Source organism: Gasterosteus aculeatus, chromosome 17, assembly GCF_964276395.1.
Source record: "Gasterosteus aculeatus chromosome 17, fGasAcu3.hap1.1, whole genome shotgun sequence".
NCBI classification, from domain to species: Eukaryota; Metazoa; Chordata; class Actinopteri; order Perciformes; family Gasterosteidae; genus Gasterosteus; species Gasterosteus aculeatus.
The window spans coordinates 11,822,556-11,842,411 of NC_135705.1; the positions used below are offsets into that span (position 1 = coordinate 11,822,556).

The 19,856-nt window shown below is 41.3% G+C and overlaps 1 protein-coding gene across 1 annotated transcript; it reads right to left on the bottom strand.

Moving 5' to 3' along the window:
- Positions 1-567: 567 nt before the first annotated feature.
- Positions 568-19,551, bottom strand: mapkapk2a (MAPK activated protein kinase 2a). Its single transcript, XM_040203899.2, has 10 exons — positions 18,333-19,551; positions 8,017-8,156; positions 4,663-4,727; positions 4,347-4,426; positions 4,056-4,182; positions 3,890-3,965; positions 3,680-3,804; positions 2,735-2,820; positions 2,556-2,636; positions 568-2,344 (listed from the first exon to the last, which is right to left on the bottom strand). Exons 1-10 carry the CDS (start codon positions 18,570-18,572, stop codon positions 2,195-2,197), a joined length of 1,170 nt encoding a protein of 389 aa, XP_040059833.1. The 5' UTR covers positions 18,573-19,551; the 3' UTR covers positions 568-2,194.
- Positions 19,552-19,856: the final 305 nt, after the last annotated feature.

Consider the following 19,856-nt stretch of genomic DNA (forward strand, 5'->3'; position numbering starts at 1 on the left):
ACAATACAAGTTGGTCCTGAGTTGAGTGTGCACTCACAGACAAGAATGAGAAGAATATAAACTCATTGGGATAAAGGTCAAACATTTCACATGGATCGTGGCTCTATCAGGACACAGCCCTTCTGCAGCCATCATTATGTCACATTACCATTACTTTGATCAGTCTTTGTGCTTTCCCTCCCCACAGGTTTCTGTGGATGATGGTTATGTCTGATGGTGGTTGTCCCTGCACTGTCCTGCCTTACTACTGTCAATTTTCTAATAATTTGTTATATGCATTGAACGTACATTCTGTGCACGTGACATTGCATTCCATCCATCCCGGGAGAGGGATCCCTCTTAACGACTCAGGACCGTCAACACACGTATAACTAGTGGACAAGTTGGCCTCCATCATTAAGTGTTGAAAGGGTTGAATAGGAAATACTGCATTACCTTTTACCAATTTAATTAGCATGGCTTTGAAGAGAATGGTAACCAGAAAGCAACTTTCCACATGCTTAAAATATTTTCTGAATTAGACATTTTGAAGAAAAACTACACTGCATGCAGAAAAAAATAGTAGGCTTGTGTTTGAGTGTTTTTTAATCGAAAGCTAAAGCAAACCAAAGTACGGCAGGTGGAGTTTAACAGAATCAGTAACAGCAATTTCTGCACTTCCACTACAAAAATTGTGTTGAAGGGGCCAAAAAGAAAAAAGCTGGGAGGACCCACTCAAGTCAAACTCTCAATGAACATTCTTACAATGGGATATTTGTAGGTGCCAAGCGACCGGTAATGTGTCGGGGATTTTCGGAGTGAAGGTGAACTGACAAAATGAACACAATCACTTCCCATGATCCTGTGTGAGGTGGAAGCGTCCAATTGGGTTGAAAAGACCATTGATGAGAACCCGACCACATCCCTATGTCAGTACGATGAGAGTTCCTATTCTGGGACAAGGAGCAGCTCTCGAGTAATTCTCACTTCCCATCACTCCTCCAGGAGGTAGGGAGGAAAAACGTTGGAGAACACTAGCATGTCACCAAACCCGTCCCACTGAGCCTCCTGACTGTTGAGCTACAGCAGCAGTTAAACAATCTTCTCAGAGACCCTCACAGCTTGCCCAGTATTCCCTTGATACTATGTTACTGCTTATAGAAACATTAACACAATGTTGCACATCTCTCCAACACATTTGCAAACAAAAACCAACAGAGAAAAAAAACGTTCTAGCAGTACAAGCTGACACACATCTGCATAGCATTAACCTGAAATATAATCTGGCAATGTTACCAATCGAGAACAATAACATTGGTAAAAAGCTTGAACCAAACAGGTAGGTAGGGGGTAAAAGTAATTTGCTGCTTTGGCAACACTCTGTAAGGCCTGCGCTAACGCCTACGCTAAAGTCCATGAAAAAATACAGTATTGGTCGGCTCCTACTCTCTTATGAGCTACATGCGGGAGAATGGTCAAGCCAGTTCCTGCATTTTAAAATGGCGTCCTTCTCTGCCCAATAAACTATGTACCTGAAAAACAAGCGTAGATTAAAGGTAGGAGAGCGGGGCCACTAGAGAGGTGCTCTGTCAGAGCGGCACATGGCCCTCGTGAGTGCATAGGCCGCTGTTCCACATTCATCAAGACAAACTGGACCTGACAGACACCGCCACTTTACCAGCTAAATCCAACAGTCAGGGACAGAGTCCTTACATTCCACTTGTCAGTCTAAAATACATCTTCTAACTTTGCATGTAGGTAAAAGAAAACTTCCCTTGATTTTATTTTTGGGATTTAGCCTTTTTTTTTTACATTTACGAGTTTGGGGTTAGAGCTAGGAAGGGACTGCAGGACGAAGACTGAACTAATGCTAATGCTGAGGGCTTCATGTCCTATTTGTACATTCAAGCCCCTCCGAGTACACAACCTGATATTAGGGAAAGGAAGGATCTCACCGATTCACAATCCTCCCTGTCTCTATAATTCATAATCTCTTCACTGGTGTAAAAAACAGATAAACATCACCTCTGCCGGAACAGAGGGGTGGTTTTGTTAAAACGGTAGAGTAAGAAAAACAAACGCTCCTACAAAACATTAGAATTTGCAATGAAAAATAAAACACTGAGAAAAACCCATGCAACGTGACTCACGTGTCGACAAATTATTGCTTCCTTTTTACAACCTGTGTCTGGATGTGCATGCATGTGTGCAACTCTCAGTGGGCAGCAGATTGGGGGTCCGGCATGGAGTGACTGGCTTTCTTTCTCCTTTTTGTTAGCAGGGGATTGGTCGAGTCCTCAATGGTCTTGATCTTGATTTGCTCGTAGTCGACTCTCATTGTTGCCAAGGCACTGGTCATTTCCTCCTGAAAAACGCACCAAAAGAAGCTTGTTAGGTATTTTTTGGGGGTAACCTTCTCAATACTACTAGTCTCCAGTGCAACGCTACTTTCCACGTCACAGGCCATGCCCTAGAGACATGTCAGATACAATTGAATGGATCCTTTTACCCATAAAACAATTAAATTATTAAGGAACTTGAGCAGAATTGAAACAAAGGTAAATAAGACATCTAACCTTGACATCCTCCCACGCGTCCTTCTCCTCCTTTAGCACCCGGCTGGTGTGAAGTGGGGTCTGGGGAACCTCCATCGATTGCTTCAGAAAAACACAAAGAAAAACATCTAAATCACACAACTCATACTTCACTGAAAAGACCTCAGCGAGAGCAATCGATAAGAAAGTGAGGTGCTTACATTGATCCAGGGATTATTCATGAATTCGGTGATGGTCATCCTCTGCGTTGGCTCAGTCTTAAGGAGAGTCCTAATCAGTTGTTTTGCTGGAAAAACAATTATTATTTACAAAACTAATGTATACTCGGATTGAGACGGAAAAGTGTTCAGTAAGTGACACTGTATTCATAAACTTGGGAGTAAAAATGATCAACGTTTATTTCTTTGCAGCAACTTGACGGATTGGACTGATTACAAAATTACAGGAGGAGGCCCTCGGCCGTGCTTAACTAGTAACAAACGTTTTCAAATAAATGCAGTATAATTTAAAAAACAAGTTCACTCTGATATTTAGTGGACTAGAAGTATGGTTAGATCGAATTAATAGATTTAAGTAAAGTACATGACGATTAAGTTGTGGAGTCTAAATGCAAGATAGATCCCACCACTACTACACAAAGATGGCAAGGACCTACATAGTCTTTTTTGCTCGTAAAGTGCACCAAATTACAGAATAGCCTTTTAAGTAAGAAGCACACAGTCCTCCCTAGAAGGTCTACGGCACTACACTCTGTAGTCTCAAGAGCGCTTGTGGGAAACCCACACCTATCCGTCACGTTAGCTTTTCTTTTCTTTCTAAAAGGTTTTGCATTACTCAGGAAATCAAACTTCACTTTCAAGTGTAGTGAATGTGACGGATTTCAAATAGAAGGTTGAATGCAAGCATCGGTTTCTATTTCTTGAAGTTCACACAGAGGGCAGCTTGTTTGTCACTTCATCAAGACTAATGGATAGTAATAGTATTACTTTTTCATGGCAAGAAACATATTTTATAAACAAAATTATCCTTCAATCATTTGGTTTTCAGTTATGGGTTTTAGAAAGAAGGCCAAGCCTCAAAAGTTGACATGTTTATCCTCAATATTCCAGTGGCTATATGAATACACTAAATGTAAGTATGCTGACCTTCCTCTGATACGTCAGACCACTCAGGGTTTGGAAACTCATATTGGCCCATCCTGATCCTCTTCTTCATCCCAGGAGAGATGGCTAAACCGTGGTTTGAATAAAAAGGAGGGTATCCACACAACCTGTTGGTGTAAACAACAAATATTAGTATTTTTCTGGTGCTGTATGTGAAAAAGGGTTGAGATATATTGCAAAGAAAGGACTTACAGGATATACATAATGACACCCAGTGACCACATGTCACATGACTTGTCATATTTCTCTGGGCCAAGAACTTCTGGAGCTGCAGACAGAAAGCAGGGGAAAGAAATGTAATATCAAACATTTTTAACTGTTTATTAGTAATTGAGTGGACACAGACACACATCCTTACCAACATAGTAGGGGGTGTAGCACGGAGTAGCTAAAGAGTTGTGGGAGGTGGTTTCCTTGGCAAAGCCAAAATCTGTGAGTTTGAGCAGGGCGTTGGGCCTCTTTGAGGAATACAGTAAGTTCTCTGGCTGCAGGGAGGATTCAGGAAGCAGGTCAGAAAACAAAGCAACACGAGTTATGCCTTTAGACACTGCAGTCATCCCTGACACTCCTCTCGGAGTACTCAAACTTCTAAGTAATGAGCGAGGAGACTTCAGGTGAAGCAGTGCAATGACGCAGTCGAGATACAAACCTTGACGTCTCTGTGAGCAATGTTGACGGCATGCAGGAACTGAATGGCCTCGCCGATGTTTTTCATGATGTCAGACGCCTCTAGAGAAGAGAGAAAAAAGGCTCTTTAACAAGACATCCAAAGTGACTTTGATCTGTTGCATCAGCTAGGAGACGCACCAGCCTCACGCCCTATATGCTGTGCCAAGTGTAAAAGACTTGTATGATGCTGTGGATCGTAACCATGAACCTCCCATGTAGCAGGTGGCAGTACGCAAAGGGGCCCTACGTCGCAATAATGTAATAAAATACAGAATTGTGAGAAAGAAGTGTATTACCTCGCTCTGTGAAGGCCTGATCTCCTCTGTCCTGGATTCGACTAAAAAGCTCACCACCATCCATGCTGCAAAAAAAAAAAGGTGTATTAAAGTTGAGGTCAGGATGCGACTTTTGAGGGCTGTATAATGTGAAGATTAGCCAGAGGCAACAAGCATACCAGATCAGTGTCTGATCACATGAGGCTGTCGTGTGTGAGCTCTACAGAGATGAGGCCATGAAGATGAGCGATTAGTGGAAAACTAATGCAACACGTATTACACTAATGACAAATTGGCCGCGGCAGCAATATTTCGCAGTATTGAACTAAAATCAGCAGAACACAACAAATATAGCTTAGCTCTTGTACGATTCAATGATTAGTCAAAATGACATACTAGCCCCTAATAACTGCATTAGACAGTGTATTATTCCTCCTAATTGTGTGATGGCTGTGATGTAATGGATTGTTTTGCTGTGACAGGAGCAGACACTACGTGAAAGCGACTGAACCGGTTCTTCGCAAGAGCTAAAGAAGACTGTACAATCCCAGTCACACCCATGGGAATGTTCTTTGATGGGCCCGTACACATCTTGAGTCTTACAATTCAGCAAGTACATCCATGGCAGCCAGAACCAAATCACTTCATAAAATGTTGAATTAGATGGAGCAACTTTCAGGACATGCCACTACATGTTGTATGTAACATGTAGGAGCACATCAATGTTCTCTATCGTACGGAGCAGTGGTCCTAAACATGCCAATGTGCTGTTTCATGTTACATTGTGGTAATGTCGTCGAACAAAAACCTCTAGAAATGTAGTAGAGTATTACTAAAAACATTGTGGCGCATTACTACAATCATTATCAACACAGGTAATTATTCTTATAGCAAAACACACTTTAGACTTATGATGACAGAAAATGCCTATTAACCTTAGTTCAATACGCATACGGCCAAGTATGAGACATCCACCCCAATGAACTTTATGATCAGTTTCATTTAATCTCTTTGCTCAGAATGACTGAGTTTCAGGTCGAATCACGTGTGACTGACTACACGGGCGCGGAGGCGCTTCACCAGGCACGCATGTGTTAACGGGACGGCAGGACTCGCCAACTCAGAGGCGCACCTCTCAACCACAGCATCACTTCTTCATCCTCAAAAATCCATCACTCACACTCACACTGCAGGCAATCTGAGTTCATCTTTAGCGATGAACACGATTCAACGCGAGAGACGTCCAGAAAGGGAGGCCAACGTTGTTCACGCCAGTCTCATGATTTCCTCCGTGGTCATACTGACCCCACCCTGCGTTTCTGAAAAAATGTCTATTGGTGTGAATTCTCAGCAGAACAGAAATCGCACATCTTACACCATCATAATCTTGTTACACCCTGACAGTTTCAGTCAACATTCGTTGCATATCTTGGACAGCGTGAAGACACCATGCCAGTGGAGACTTTGCGATTCATATGCTGATAGAGATAACAAACCACATTGGAAAAAAATATATACACATCAGCCGTTTTTTTTTTCCTCCCATTTAACAGTGAAACCTTTCTCAATACTTTCCATACCCGTCAGTGGCTTGATGACCTAAACTTGTTTGAGGATTAAAATCTTTTCAAACAGGTTTGAGGCTGAATATAATAAAGAGAATTTTTTTTTTTTAACCAAACATAACTCAAATAAGGTTGAATGGTGTATTTGTCGGCGACTGCTACAGGTGTGCTATTGAGTACTTGAATCTCCAAGAATGGTGTATATGCGAATGACTATTTAAATGTCCATATTTATCGCAATTTGCTAAATTATCCAGATGACTTCAGTGACCCATTATACAACATGGGAGAATACTAGAATATGGGTCATCGCACTGACTCAATGTGTGCTGTGTCACAAGGCAAGCAGACTTGAGTGGGATATTCAAGGAAACGTTTTAGTTTCATCAGAAGAACTACTTTTCTTTATTGCCATTACATGCAGATTTTCTTCACCGAAACTGTGTCTTTACCTGCAGCACATGAGCATGTGAGTTTGAAAGGTAGACGTGACCACTACATCCGCAGAAGTGAGTAACCACAATCTTTATTGCACACGGGACAAGTTGTTAGGGTTTAGTGGTTTTAAAGTGCTGCAAGACGGAAATATAAAATAGAGGAAAAGGCACTGCACTCATTTAGAAGAAATGAGCCATTTTCTACTAAGGTCATACAGATTTACAATAATTGACCTGGCTAAAACGTGCCTAGTACACTTGAGAAGGTAAGAAGCTTAGACATTATTTAATGTGGCTTTCCAGGTCTTAAAACTGCAGAATGCTATTTTACATGTAAAGTCAAACAATAACCAGAGTATTTGATTGAATGTACATTTAGATTTTGGCAGAGCAAACTCCATCTCTAATGAATTAAATATTAAAATCCTGTATGTTTTTTATAAATATATTGGCCCATTTAACTCAAAACTAAAGCTGTTGACCCCAGCGCTATGTGCTCAGATTTACATTTACAGTTACATTCCAGCAAGTTGGTTTTGGGGCAAGACCATCTTGCTGGAATGTAACTTCCAGATCACTCTAGCTGGACGTTCACCTCCCACAAGCCGGTAGAGCCTAGTGGTGAACACTTCATAAAGAATATCTTTTGAGCCAGCCAAAAAGCCCGCGCCAATGAAGCATACGTTCTGGTCAGCACGGGCAATCAACCTGCAGCGCGCTGTGACACCGCTGTGCACGACAAAGTATGGAAGCGTCTTTTCGCTTAACTCAGAGAGAGAAGCAAATCGCAGAGTATATTGTTTTTTTTAATTTTTTTATACATATACCAGATATATGTCCATACTTTTAAAACATGTAATGTATCGTTTGATTAATTGTTTCCCACTCTCAAAGGCAGTCTAAGTACCTTTCACGTCTAAATCACCAAACACGCAGTTCAGATGCTCAGACAATAAGACCCATTTTGTTGAAAAAGCAGAGCTAAACCCCCCCATGCTGTGCTATTTATTACAGCCCGCGATGGACCACTAATGACTCATGTGTGCCTTCAGCTTGACACCAATTGCTGATCAGATACCAGTGCTGGCAATAATTAGCAGTGAGGAAGTGGCGTGAGCAATATTTGATTGGAAAGCTAAGATCAGGCCTATAACTAAATGCAACAAATAAATGAATGGACATACATATGCTGACTGATTTATCTAATGAATGGTATCCAATAATAAATCGGGCCGTTGTCACAGACATCCGATCCTGCGCGGTTATCTGCTGAACGCATTCAAAAGACAGGGAACATTGATCTGCATTAATGAAAATGTCATTCACCAAGGAAAGGTATTTTAGTGTGTACGACACAAATACTGTGCACTCACCACTCCATGACAATAAGCAGACACTTCCTGCTCTGATAGAGGTTCTCATAGACATCAATGATGCGCACAATGTTGGCACAGGGAGAAGCCCTCCAGTGCAGCTCCACTTCCCTACGGGCCTTGGCACAATCCTGCAGCATCTGGACAGAAGGTCAGAGACAAGGAGGGTGAGGCTGGTAAACATCAAATATAGAAACAGGTCAATTGTAAAATATACTGCAAGTTACCACTACCGTTTAATTGCCCGTTTGCTACACACAACAATTACTGGGAAACGTGAAAGAGATCAACACCAGTTGATCAGCGGTCTTGTGGGATAAAAAAGTGAGACATCCATTCTGTACACTGGACGACATGAAACCAATTGTGGACAAACTGGGTGCCACTATTACGGTACATTACATTAATAGTAAACATAGCAGACAGAAGCACAGTACTGCCATCAGCTGGCAGAATGTTGAACAGATGTAGCAGAGCATTTTCCAATGCAGTCGTGTGTGCGTTTGTCTGTGTGGATGTAGCACCCTCTTTATGTTTCGCTATACCAACACACCATCCAACTAGAGTTATTTACTGAACGCTTTATAAGCAGATTCTACACGCTGCTCAAGGCACTGAGGAACCATAAACAAGGAAACTTCCAGCATAGCCCATCGTAGCATTAAAAAGAAGGATCATAGTGTGTCAGTTTACCTGCTCATTACCTCAAACCAAGTTGCAATACAAAGGAATAACCTGGTGAATGAAGTAGTATATCAGGATATTTGATACGACCAATAAAACAATTCTAACAAACTTTTTTTTGAGTTGAGTAATTTTGTATTTAAAATATGTAATATTTTTGCATATCTCAGGTCACACGACTACTTTTGGATGCTTCTTTTTCTCAATTCTGGTTGAAGTTTGGATGCACACATAAGACTTTGCAATGACGAGTACAAATACATTCAGTAAATTCATACTGTACGGAAATCTCATACTGATATAATACCGTCTGTACCACCCAGGCCTACTGAAAGGTCAATCCAGTGAGTCATCACTTTAACTACATTTTTAGTTGTAAGAGCTCACCGCAGGCAGCGGTCTTTCGTGGTATAAGGAAGTGATTAAGCGGACAGCTGAAAAGTCCCGTCAGCTGACAAATGGCAGTGTTCTTATTAGAAAAAAGTTAATTTGTGAAAATCACCTTTAGTTAAGTTTGCAACTCTGTAAAGGGAAACTGATGTCTGGAGGAAGAAAAATAAGACCTACCAAAAAAAGGAGGGAAACTACCACGGAAATATAAGAGCAGTGAATGGACATGAAAGACATATAGGAGATAAGAGATAACATGCCGTGTATACTTTTATACTTCTATTGTGAGTTAAAAAGTTCCTCTTACTCATTCAAATCATGACTCGTGTCATATTGGGATGGGAAGCGAGGGTTTGAGGGGGACTGACCAATAAGGAGTTGGCGTTGTGTAGAGTATATCGCTCTAATCTCTGGTTGTGAACACACAGTTCAACCACCACTTTGGGGAAGAACAAACACGGGGGGATGCCACTCTCTGCGTCACAGCACAGTCAAATAAACGCCCCAAAAGATACATGACCCTTTGCACAGAAAACATTAGGCAGAGAACAGAACTGTTGCACTGGAATCTTCTTACAATTTAACCCGCTAGAATACACAGATATAACTTCGAATGCCCCCGAACATTACAATTATTTTGAAAAAACTGCACCACGGAATGATGCCGTATTGTAAATGGGATAATCAGTCTATGGGCAGTTTTATTATTGGCACGCAGATTTTACATTTTAAAAGGGGAATGAAAAAAGGATTTGTGCAATAACATATTTTTTAAAATTCTAAAATATTTCTATAGCGGCACAAATAACTCAATGACGTGTATTGACAATTACTACACCAATGTAGTGTTTAACATTGTAGACATTAAATGATTGATTAATCCAAAACGCAGAATTCAAAGCCTTATTTCTGGCCCCACAACCTCATGGTCGTCTCAAACAGGTTTCTTGAACGTGACAATGAGTTCACTGTAACGGTCATTTCTTAGACCCAACTGCCAGTAGGAAACAAAAGTTAGATGTATCCCGGAACAAGAATCATTCAGGGAAACTAACATTAGCCCATCAAATGATAGACCTCCACACACACACACACACACACACACACACACACACACACACACACACACACACACACACACACACACACACACACACGCTGAACAGTGGAGGTTTTGGAGAAAGGAGATGAGGAGGGCAGATGGGCGCACAATACTCAATCCAACACAAAAAGCTCCTTCCCTGCAGGACAGAGGGAGGTAGGGGGGGTTACGCTTAAAGGGGGCACCCAACCTTCACCACTCGACATGAGTCGAAGGAAAGGTTGAGGTGGTGAAATCCGAGGGAAATGTCACACTGAGGGTGATGGGGTGCAGAGATTATTGAGGGGTGACAGGTTAAGCTGGGCTTGTTCACAAAAACGGCCCAAAGGGCTCAAACGAAAATATAGTCGCCGCCGCCGTGTGGCTGTGTGTGTCAGCTTTTGTGCTCGCAGTGAAGCAGCAAACATGCTTGTGTGTCAATAGGACATGATCTGGTTAAAGACATCTGGTTCTCCTTAAAGGATCATCAGATGTGTGCGCACACACCCACACGAGTATTAACCATGTATTGAGTGTCTGTTTCTGTGTGTGCATTTAATCCATATAAACAACTGCACTGGTTTATGTGATTATTAAAAATGAAGTAGTTCATGTTGTGTCAGACTGAAGGTAACGTACATTTTAAATAAGCAGCGTGCTTCTGTGTTGATCTATTGTTGGAGTTTGCCTGGTTGCATAAAAATACATGACACGCCTGAATTTACCCAGGCAAAACAAAATAGGAGTCGGAAATTGTTTGACTTCAATGAAAACTGATTTGTTTGCAACTGCTCTGTTTTATATAAGGTATCAGATTAAAGCTCAACCAGTTCTGTGTGTAACGCTCATTTTACCTGTCAAGACAGATATCTCGCTTGAAGATTAATTCATTTTTTTGCCAGCAGGTGTCCTTGTACGCAACACATGTGTATATATATATATATATATATATATATATATATATATAAAATCACACACACACACACACACACACACACACACACACACACACACACACGTATTTGATACACGGACGATTTTACAGGTTTTCCCACTTACAAAGCATGTAGGAGTCTGTAATTGTTATCATAGGTAAATCCAGAAAATCGCATCATATCTTTAAAAAATATATATATTGCAGTTTATTGCATGACATAAGTATTTGATACATCAGAAAAGCTGATCACCTACCAACCAGTAAGAATCCCGGCTCTCATAGACCTGTTAGTTTGTCTTTAGGAAGCCCTCCTGTTCTCCATTCATTACCAGTATAAAAGACACCTATCCACACTCAAACAGACTCCAACCTCTCCACAATGGCCAGAACCAGAGAGCTGTCTAAGGACATCAGGGATACAATTGTAGACCTGCACAAGGCTGGGATGGACAATAGGACAACAGGCCTTGGTGAAAAGGCAGCAACTGCTTAATTATTAGAAAATGAAAGGAGTTCAAGATGATGGTTAATCTCCCTTGGTCTGGGGCTCAATGTAAGACCTCAGGGAGGGGAGGGATGAGCCCAGACCTACACAGCAGGACCTGGTCAGTGACCTGAAGAGAGCTGGGACCACAGTCTCAAGGAAAACCATTAGTAACACACTAGGCCATCATGGATTAAAATCCTGCAGGGCATGCAAGGTCCCCCTGCTCAAGCCAGTACATGTCCAGGTCGTCTGAAGTTTGCCAATGACCATATGGATGATCCAGAGGAGGTATGGGAGAAGGTCATGTGGTCTGATGAGACGAAAATAGAGCTTTTTGGTCTGAACTCTCATCCTTCTTTTTCCCCCAAACACGGCGAGTGTTTGGGGGAAAAAGAAGGATGAGTACAACCTCAAGAACACCATCCCAACCGTGAAGCATGGAGGTGGAAACATAATTTTTTGGGGATGCTTTTCTGCAAAGGGGAGAGGCCGACTGCACTGTATTGAGGGGAGGATGAATGGGGCCATGGATCGCGAGATCTTGGCCAACAACTTCCTTCCCTCAGTCCCTCATGGGTCGTGGCTGGGTCTTCCAGCATGACAACGACCTGAAACACACAGCCAGGGCAACTAAGGAGTGGCTCCGTTAGAAGCATCTCAAGGTCCTGGAGTGGCCTAGCCCGTCTCCAGACCTGATCAATGGAAAATCTTTGGAGGAAACTGAAAAAAAGGGAGCTGTAAGTGCAAACAAAACATTTCTGGAACAAATATTAAGTTTGGCTTTTCTGATGTATCAAATACTTATGTCATGCATGTCGTGTGTCATACAGATGACATCTGTATGACACACAAACAGCTGTCTCACTTCCTGATACAGGATGGGAGATCTGCGTGGAAGAATGAAGGACTGAAGGCTTTAAAGAGGAACAGCAGGGCAGCAAGAGACAAAGGCAAGCGGAGATATGGAACAGAGTGGCTGATTAACCGATGACATTATTTTCCTAAATATTTGACACGTGATTTAAATTCCGGTAACCTGCAAACACTGGCAGAATTCCCTTTTACTTAAAATATACATGTATCTTTTTTGTATTTCAGAGGTGGCTGGATCACTGAATGTAGTGGAAAGTAGAAAAAAAGTAGTGCCTTTGACAGTAAACATCATTTAGAATTTAAATTGTGGTAAGGAAGCAGGTAAGCTCATTTCCCCATTCTTCAGTTATAAAAAATCCCTATTGTCTTTTACCTTGTGTCAGAATCTACAGACACGAGTATTTAAACCAACAAATAAATGAAGGAATTAACACAAAATATATTGGACAATTTTGATTGGATATATTAGAAGCAAAAACAAATTGGGCTTTAGGTGAGTGTTTCGGGCTAATGCAAGATCAATAGAGAGCACATGTAGCCCGTTGAATGAATGAACGGAAGAGAAAAACATTCACTTCCCTTTACTGATAAAACGCTTGAATTGCGCTGAATGGGTTTACTTCCTTAGTTAACTAGTAAACCCTAGTAGAACAAAAAACAAACAAAGAATAGGAAGGTTTTGTCTCCTAAGAGCTTTTTAAGAACGCATCTGCAGCCATTCATAAAGACGTGCTGTTTCAGTATGACAGAGTGAGTACGCATCACAGGACTCTGGTTCCATCCATCACAACTACAATACCACATCCTTCCAAATAGCCAGTTAGGGGAAGCGTGGGGGTTGGTCGACGCTTCCGCCAATCACACAACAGTAATAGTATTATGTCTAAAGGAGCTTACAACACAAAGATACATGTTTACCAGAGGAGCTTTTCCTTCAGCTAATCTGTCTGTCTGTGACAAATATTTTTACAATAATCTGAGGGGAGAAATAAGATCCTCATGAGCTCATTGTTTTGACACAACAACCACAAACAATACGCACTTGATGCTGAACGCCAGAGTCCGCCGTTCAGATCGCTTCACTGAGAGCCGACTTAAAGCCAAAATAGATAATTAGGCGCATCCCTCATGAACAATTAGGACTCTACGGAGACCACTCAATAAATCCAAATTTTTACACTGAATTCACTGAGATTATGATGACCCGCCACAACTCTCTAGGTCGTCTTCGACAAAAAACGTTACTCCACCTGTTGTTCTGGAGGTGAATTGCTCTGCAACAGACGCAAGACTTTTAGAACCATGCATTGAAACGAGTGCCTCGACACAACGATGCGTAAAGACAGACGCATGCGCCAGAATTTAACGAGATTTCAGTTCAGTTCATCTCCATGAAGCATCACTTGGCGTCAAGACTACGATTTGTTTTTCAAGACTTCTGGTAGGTTCTCCTGGTTTACGTTAACATCCCTGCAGCCTGTTACTTTGAGTGGATTTTATGTACAGTAAATTGCTTAATTATTCAATTAAGGGAAAGGAATTTGAAACAAAAAGTCCTTTCTCACCCAAAAAACTGAACAGCGATATGATATTAGCTCAAGGCTTATGAAAGCCCTGCTTATATAGTTGTGTATTTTGAGTTTACCTTTAACAACTTTCTCCTTTATTGAATCCATGTTTCAAAAAAGTACTATATCACATTGACGGCTGAGACATGACTGTCTTTGCGAGTCTGTTGGAATTACAGAAATAACGTGGAACCAAAAGACTGAGACTTTTGGATCCAACAAGGCCATTTGGACTGTAAGGTGATATTGGTCCAGATAGCCTCCATTTCACAGAGTGAAACTATATTTGTATACATTTTTAATGTATGCTATGTGTGCTATGACTGTCGGCCTGCCGTGCCGTCTACGGGGGGATTCAACTAAAATGTAAAGAGGTCCAGTTAGAGAAAGTTTCTAAAAAAAGGTCCGGAAAATCTTAATGTGACCGTTTAGAGGGATTAAAGGGATAAAGAGGGATTCAATCTGCATGTAATCAATACACAACTAACCAGCCAAATTAATTCAGTACGACAATATTTATTGTCACCTGACAAAGAAATGCAAAAATAATATTCTCGCGATGACAAAAAAAATTAAAATAGGGCTGCATTTCAAAATAAAATGAATAAAATGTGAAAATTGTAAATGTTAAAATAAAGTGTAATTCATAAAAAATAAAAGAACAGCTTAAATTCCCCCTTAAAGTCTGTAAGTATAAGCAAATTCTAAATATTAAATCTAAACATATTTTTATAGAATGTATATATATCCCACTCCCCCACTTTTTTGCTTAGTGAGATAATCGAGATAATTAAGTAAGGCCATTCTCCTCCTCCGGTGGAGGTGCTCATTGGGCATTTCCATAGTTTCTGAGTATATGAGACACACTGGTTTAGTGCTCCAGTGGGAAGTATGGACACAAATGAGACCGTCCATTATGAATAAAACACTCTACTTTCGCTGTCCACTTCTCTCTTTTTACAGGGCGTCATTTGTTCCTTATTTTTCTCACCCGGCCCTTTTCTCGCTTACTCCTTCTCACTTGAAACTCAAGTGAGCACAGGAGTGACCAAAACTTCGATCATAATGTTATCAGCTTTTGCTATACATTTTGCATTAATATTTACTTGATTTACAACTCAAACTATTTGACAGGCAATGGTTAATAATTAATACACTTAAATTGGAAAATATATAACATGTTGGTTTACAAGTTTCTCCTAGTGGATGACTTATTCTGGAAAGCTGAACACTTTATGGGAGACAGATCATTTAATAAGTTAACCTGCTCTGAGCAAACATAACGTCATCTAACCAACAATTTGTCCCTTCATTCATTGCAAGGACATAACTACATTGGGTCGTACTAAAAATTTAAATAGAAAAATGGCACTCCTAAAAAAAAAAAAAAAAAAGTTAAATCACAAATTCCGCTCATATTTTTCCACGAAACCAAGCAACTTTATCCAGTAAACTAACGCAGTGCGTATTCACGTAGAACGCCTTGTAACGTGGACTGGATCATTTTACTATTCATCACACATTGGGACAGAAAGTGATCGCCCCACTTACAAATGTTGCTCATAAGCTACTAGATGTATCGCTCGAACACATCTTTGTGAAAGCATTTCAGTTTCTTCTGTGCTACTTTAGGTCCGAATGCAGCCTGAACTTGATTATTCCCAATAACTTGGTGTTTTGTGCGCATATAAATCTAGACACAGCACACATAGTTAAGGCAACATGTCTAATACAGGGTGGCATGTAAGCACTACTTCCTCTTCAAGAAGGATCTTGTGATCTTGCATGTCAACTCGTAATACCGTGGTTCTATAAACTCCTTTAACATCTAGTTCCTGCTTGTGCCTAAAACAAACTTCTATTATTATGTCGTCTTGACAGTGAGCGTTTCACAAACACTGACATATATCTACTCATACTCATATCTTGGTGCACAGCTTTGCTCTTATTTGGCAAGGTTTGTATCAAGAATGATCATTTTTATAATTCTTGTACGAGTTAGCACGTACTTTAGTCGTAACAGTCTGAGGCCTAGATTTCTTTTGACATCTCAACTCTTCTTCCTATATGAAGTTGTACCACTTTTCCCAGATGTTGGGCATAGAATCGTTAGCAGTGCTACTGTCAGTTGAAGAAATAATGCCACTAAAAACACTATACACGTTTGTTTTAATTCAATTACAGGATTCTAGAATTCTTAATATTAGAGAGTACTGTGATAGTTTCCGAGCATAAAATCATGACATCGACCACGTGTGCATTCACTTGCTCCACTATAATAACCCCTGCTCTTTTCAGCGAGTCCATGCAGTTTAAACGTTGGTATCCTGGAGTGATCCTATTACGCAGGTAGCATCAATACCACCTCCAATCCAGGATGGAAGCCCGGCCTCAACATTTTACTAAAAAAACGTGACCTTAAAAGTTTGTGTGAATGCTCATGTGTTCATGTATTCATTCATATCGCGGGAAAAACATGATTCAAAGTCAGTCTTTCCCCACAAAAAAGGTATACTGTTCATTTAATGTGAAAGGGCCATAGTTAGATTACATATGGTGGACGGACACCGTCAGGTGGGAGTGTGCTCATCTGTACGTGCGTGGACTGATCTGCGCGTTTATAAATGGAATGGGAAACACTCAATTGCTTTAAGGAAGCCGAACTACAAGGTGCAATATTTAAGTGACATTTAGTCACTGAGGCAGGGAGTGTTTTTTATTTGTGGTGGAAGCTGTATGAACTTCTGCGGTCCTGATTTCATTGGGGAACTAATTCCACCATTTAGGAGGCAGGACACCAAACAGCCAGATAAGCCCCTGATAAGGATTTCATAATGGCATGTCTGGAAGGGGAATTTGTTATGTCCCTTCAAAACAGTAATCAAGCAGCAGGAAACGATATCTCAACAAGGAATTGTGCTTGCAGTAATGGATCTCTGTATTATTAGGTGGCGTTAACAGGGAAACATTTACTGCTTTTACTGCTCGTTCTGATGTGGCCTTAAACAGCCCCATCATTGAACTGCATCTGAGGGACAGTCTTCAACAGACGTGTCGGAATGTCTAGCTGCTTGCCTGAGAAAGACCCTCAGGGTCAAACGCTTGCGTGATTCCATTTTGGGGCGCTTACAATTCAGTGAGCGCTACCCAACTATGGTTGGAGGGCAATGACAAAAGCTCCCTTCAGGTGGAATGATAGAACAAAAAAAACATAGAACACAATGTCAAAACTGTAAATTTGAAGAATTATGGATTCTTTAACGTGACTTTGTATGTTTAATACTATTATACATAGAAACAACATACAAGACAACATCAAATGGGTTTCAGCGAGACTGTGTGTGTCATGTTTAATGCATTTATTTAGACTGAATATTAGCTTAAATCACGACACAGGATGTTCCCAGGCTGTGATTCGATTTGTGCAATACCTATTTTGGAAAAATGTTAAACTACAATTAGTTCTAATAAGAAATAACTAAATTGGCCTGCAGTAATAAATAGCTTTATTATGTTGAGTTTCTGTCACCCTAGTGTGGCTAGCTGATGTGAGGTTTGTGATTGATCAATCATGGACCGTCTCTAGATGTAGCCTTTTCTGATTTACAGGACGCAGAGTGCCTGAGTTTAAATCCAGAGAGCAATCACAGGGTTGAAACCACTGTCCAATATTTGCCAGTGTAAACAGTGCGTATCAGATAGGCTGTGTGCTGTCGGGCAGCACATCACCGCTGAGATTGAAGGTACCTGATATGAATTCATTGTTTTACTTTTAAAACATGCCAGTATCATTTGAGGTATTTTAAAATCACAGATCACCTAATTACCGATCAGCAAACCTCTGGTTGACCTCTAGGTAGAGCGATGGCCTACAATAATAAAAATGAGAGAACAACGACCCTCACAGGGCTATAAATCACCCCAAAGAAACTTTATCTACAAATTATTTTCTCAACAGCTCAGTTATTTTCTATTTTACATCAACAAATCAAATTTTTCCAGGAACTGCTGGCGAATGATTCAGGCTCCTTGTTGTGCGCAACAAAAAATGCAAAATGTAACTTTAAGTCACTACAAAATGCTAACAAATATTTACATCGGTGGGACAAATAAAACGAACCGCCCAAACGTGGAGTTATAGTTTCTTTCCTGAAATCCACACACACACACACACACACACACACACACAAAAAGTCCAGCAGAGTTCACTCTATTTAAAAAAGAGGGGGCTGGGTTTCTCCTGGCCATGCCTCACTTCTACAGACTCAACATTCCCTGCGTCCAACTAGAACCTACCTTCAGCGCATACTTGTCTCCGGTCTTCTTCTGGAAGATCTCCAGCACCTTGCCGTTGATGCCCAGCCCCAGCACCTGGCTGGTTACCTTGTAGTCGTCTGTTATGGCATTCTTCTTGATCTGTAAGGAGGGTCGAGCGTGGAAGGGGAGGAACTGGCCTGTAGTGTTCTGCTGCCCGCCCGGGTTCTGCTGCCCCGACGGGTTGGGAAACAGTGGCTGGTTCTGAGCGTTGGACAGCATGCTCTCGGCAACACTTGTGTCTTTCCCCTCTTTAAAAAGCAGACCTGAGGCTTCTTCCTGGGTTAGCTGGCCTCCGACAAAATGTCCACGGTGTAACGTTAGCGGTCGGGCCCGAGAAATAACAGAGAGAAGTTCGGACGTTACAGGTTGACGAAGTAGCTCGGTTAGGCAATATAATGCTAAATCAGCTAGCGGTTAGCATGCTAGCTTGATCCTATTCTTGACCTGTGATTCTCGGCTAGCAACTCAGCTATCGGTTAGCTTATCCATCTCTGGTCTGGTAGTTTCCGTCGTCCGCCGGTTCCTCGGAGAGCACTTCAGGAACTTTTAGAAAAAAAACTCCCATATATCGTCTACAAGGCTGGGTTTTAAAAGCAGTAACGTAAAAGCTCGTCAGTGAAGTTTAAAAGCCGATAACAACACTGAACAAAAGACGGGGGAGGGAAGGGGGGGGTAAAACTCCGACGCACGCCGAACACACTTCACTTTCAGGCGGACAGACACCCAGCCGGAGCAGGTTTTACCACTGACGTCATAGCCGGGATTTTTTTCTGCGCTTAAAGGAGAAGTGCGACGCAGGAAGCGGCCGGTCGTTTTTAACAGACACAACTGGGGGCGAAAAAATAGCAACCGAAGGCGTCACTCGACAGGGTTAGATACAATTGAACTGTCGAGTGACGCCTTCGGTTTGATTACCGCACTCTGCAGCCAAAAGTAACCATTTATCAATTTTTTTAATATTTAAATGAATTTCCCGCAGGTGTCCCCGATGTTAGCACATTGGCTCTGTTACTTTGAAGGGAACCACCTGGCAATGTTTCGGTATTAAAAGAGAAACGGACATAAATAGAGCCAGTACCGTCTGACCTGAGTCCTCAAGGTTGTATCAAGGTTAAAGAGTAATGTAGTTTTCCGGGCTGCTTTCCCTAATTAAAGCTGGAGCTATTTTTTCAGTTTTCAACTCCCCCCTCCCCCCCCAAAAAAATCCCCTGTATATTTGTATTTGTATTTTTGGACATTTCAACACAGATGATGTTTCGCTTGCATTTTCATAATATCTTTTTTATAATGTTAACTTCACCAAGGTTGTTCACACCACCCATACCGCATGTAAATCAACATCGGCTTCTCATGAGTAGCTTAGGCCCTGACCTTCAGTAAAGTCATTAAATCAATCAAGCTACTTTAACACATGTCTTGCCTCAGATAGGAAGCTTAAATGGCCCTAACATTGTTTCAATAACAAAGCAATCTATTAGCCGCCTCTAAGCGCACAATCAGCAC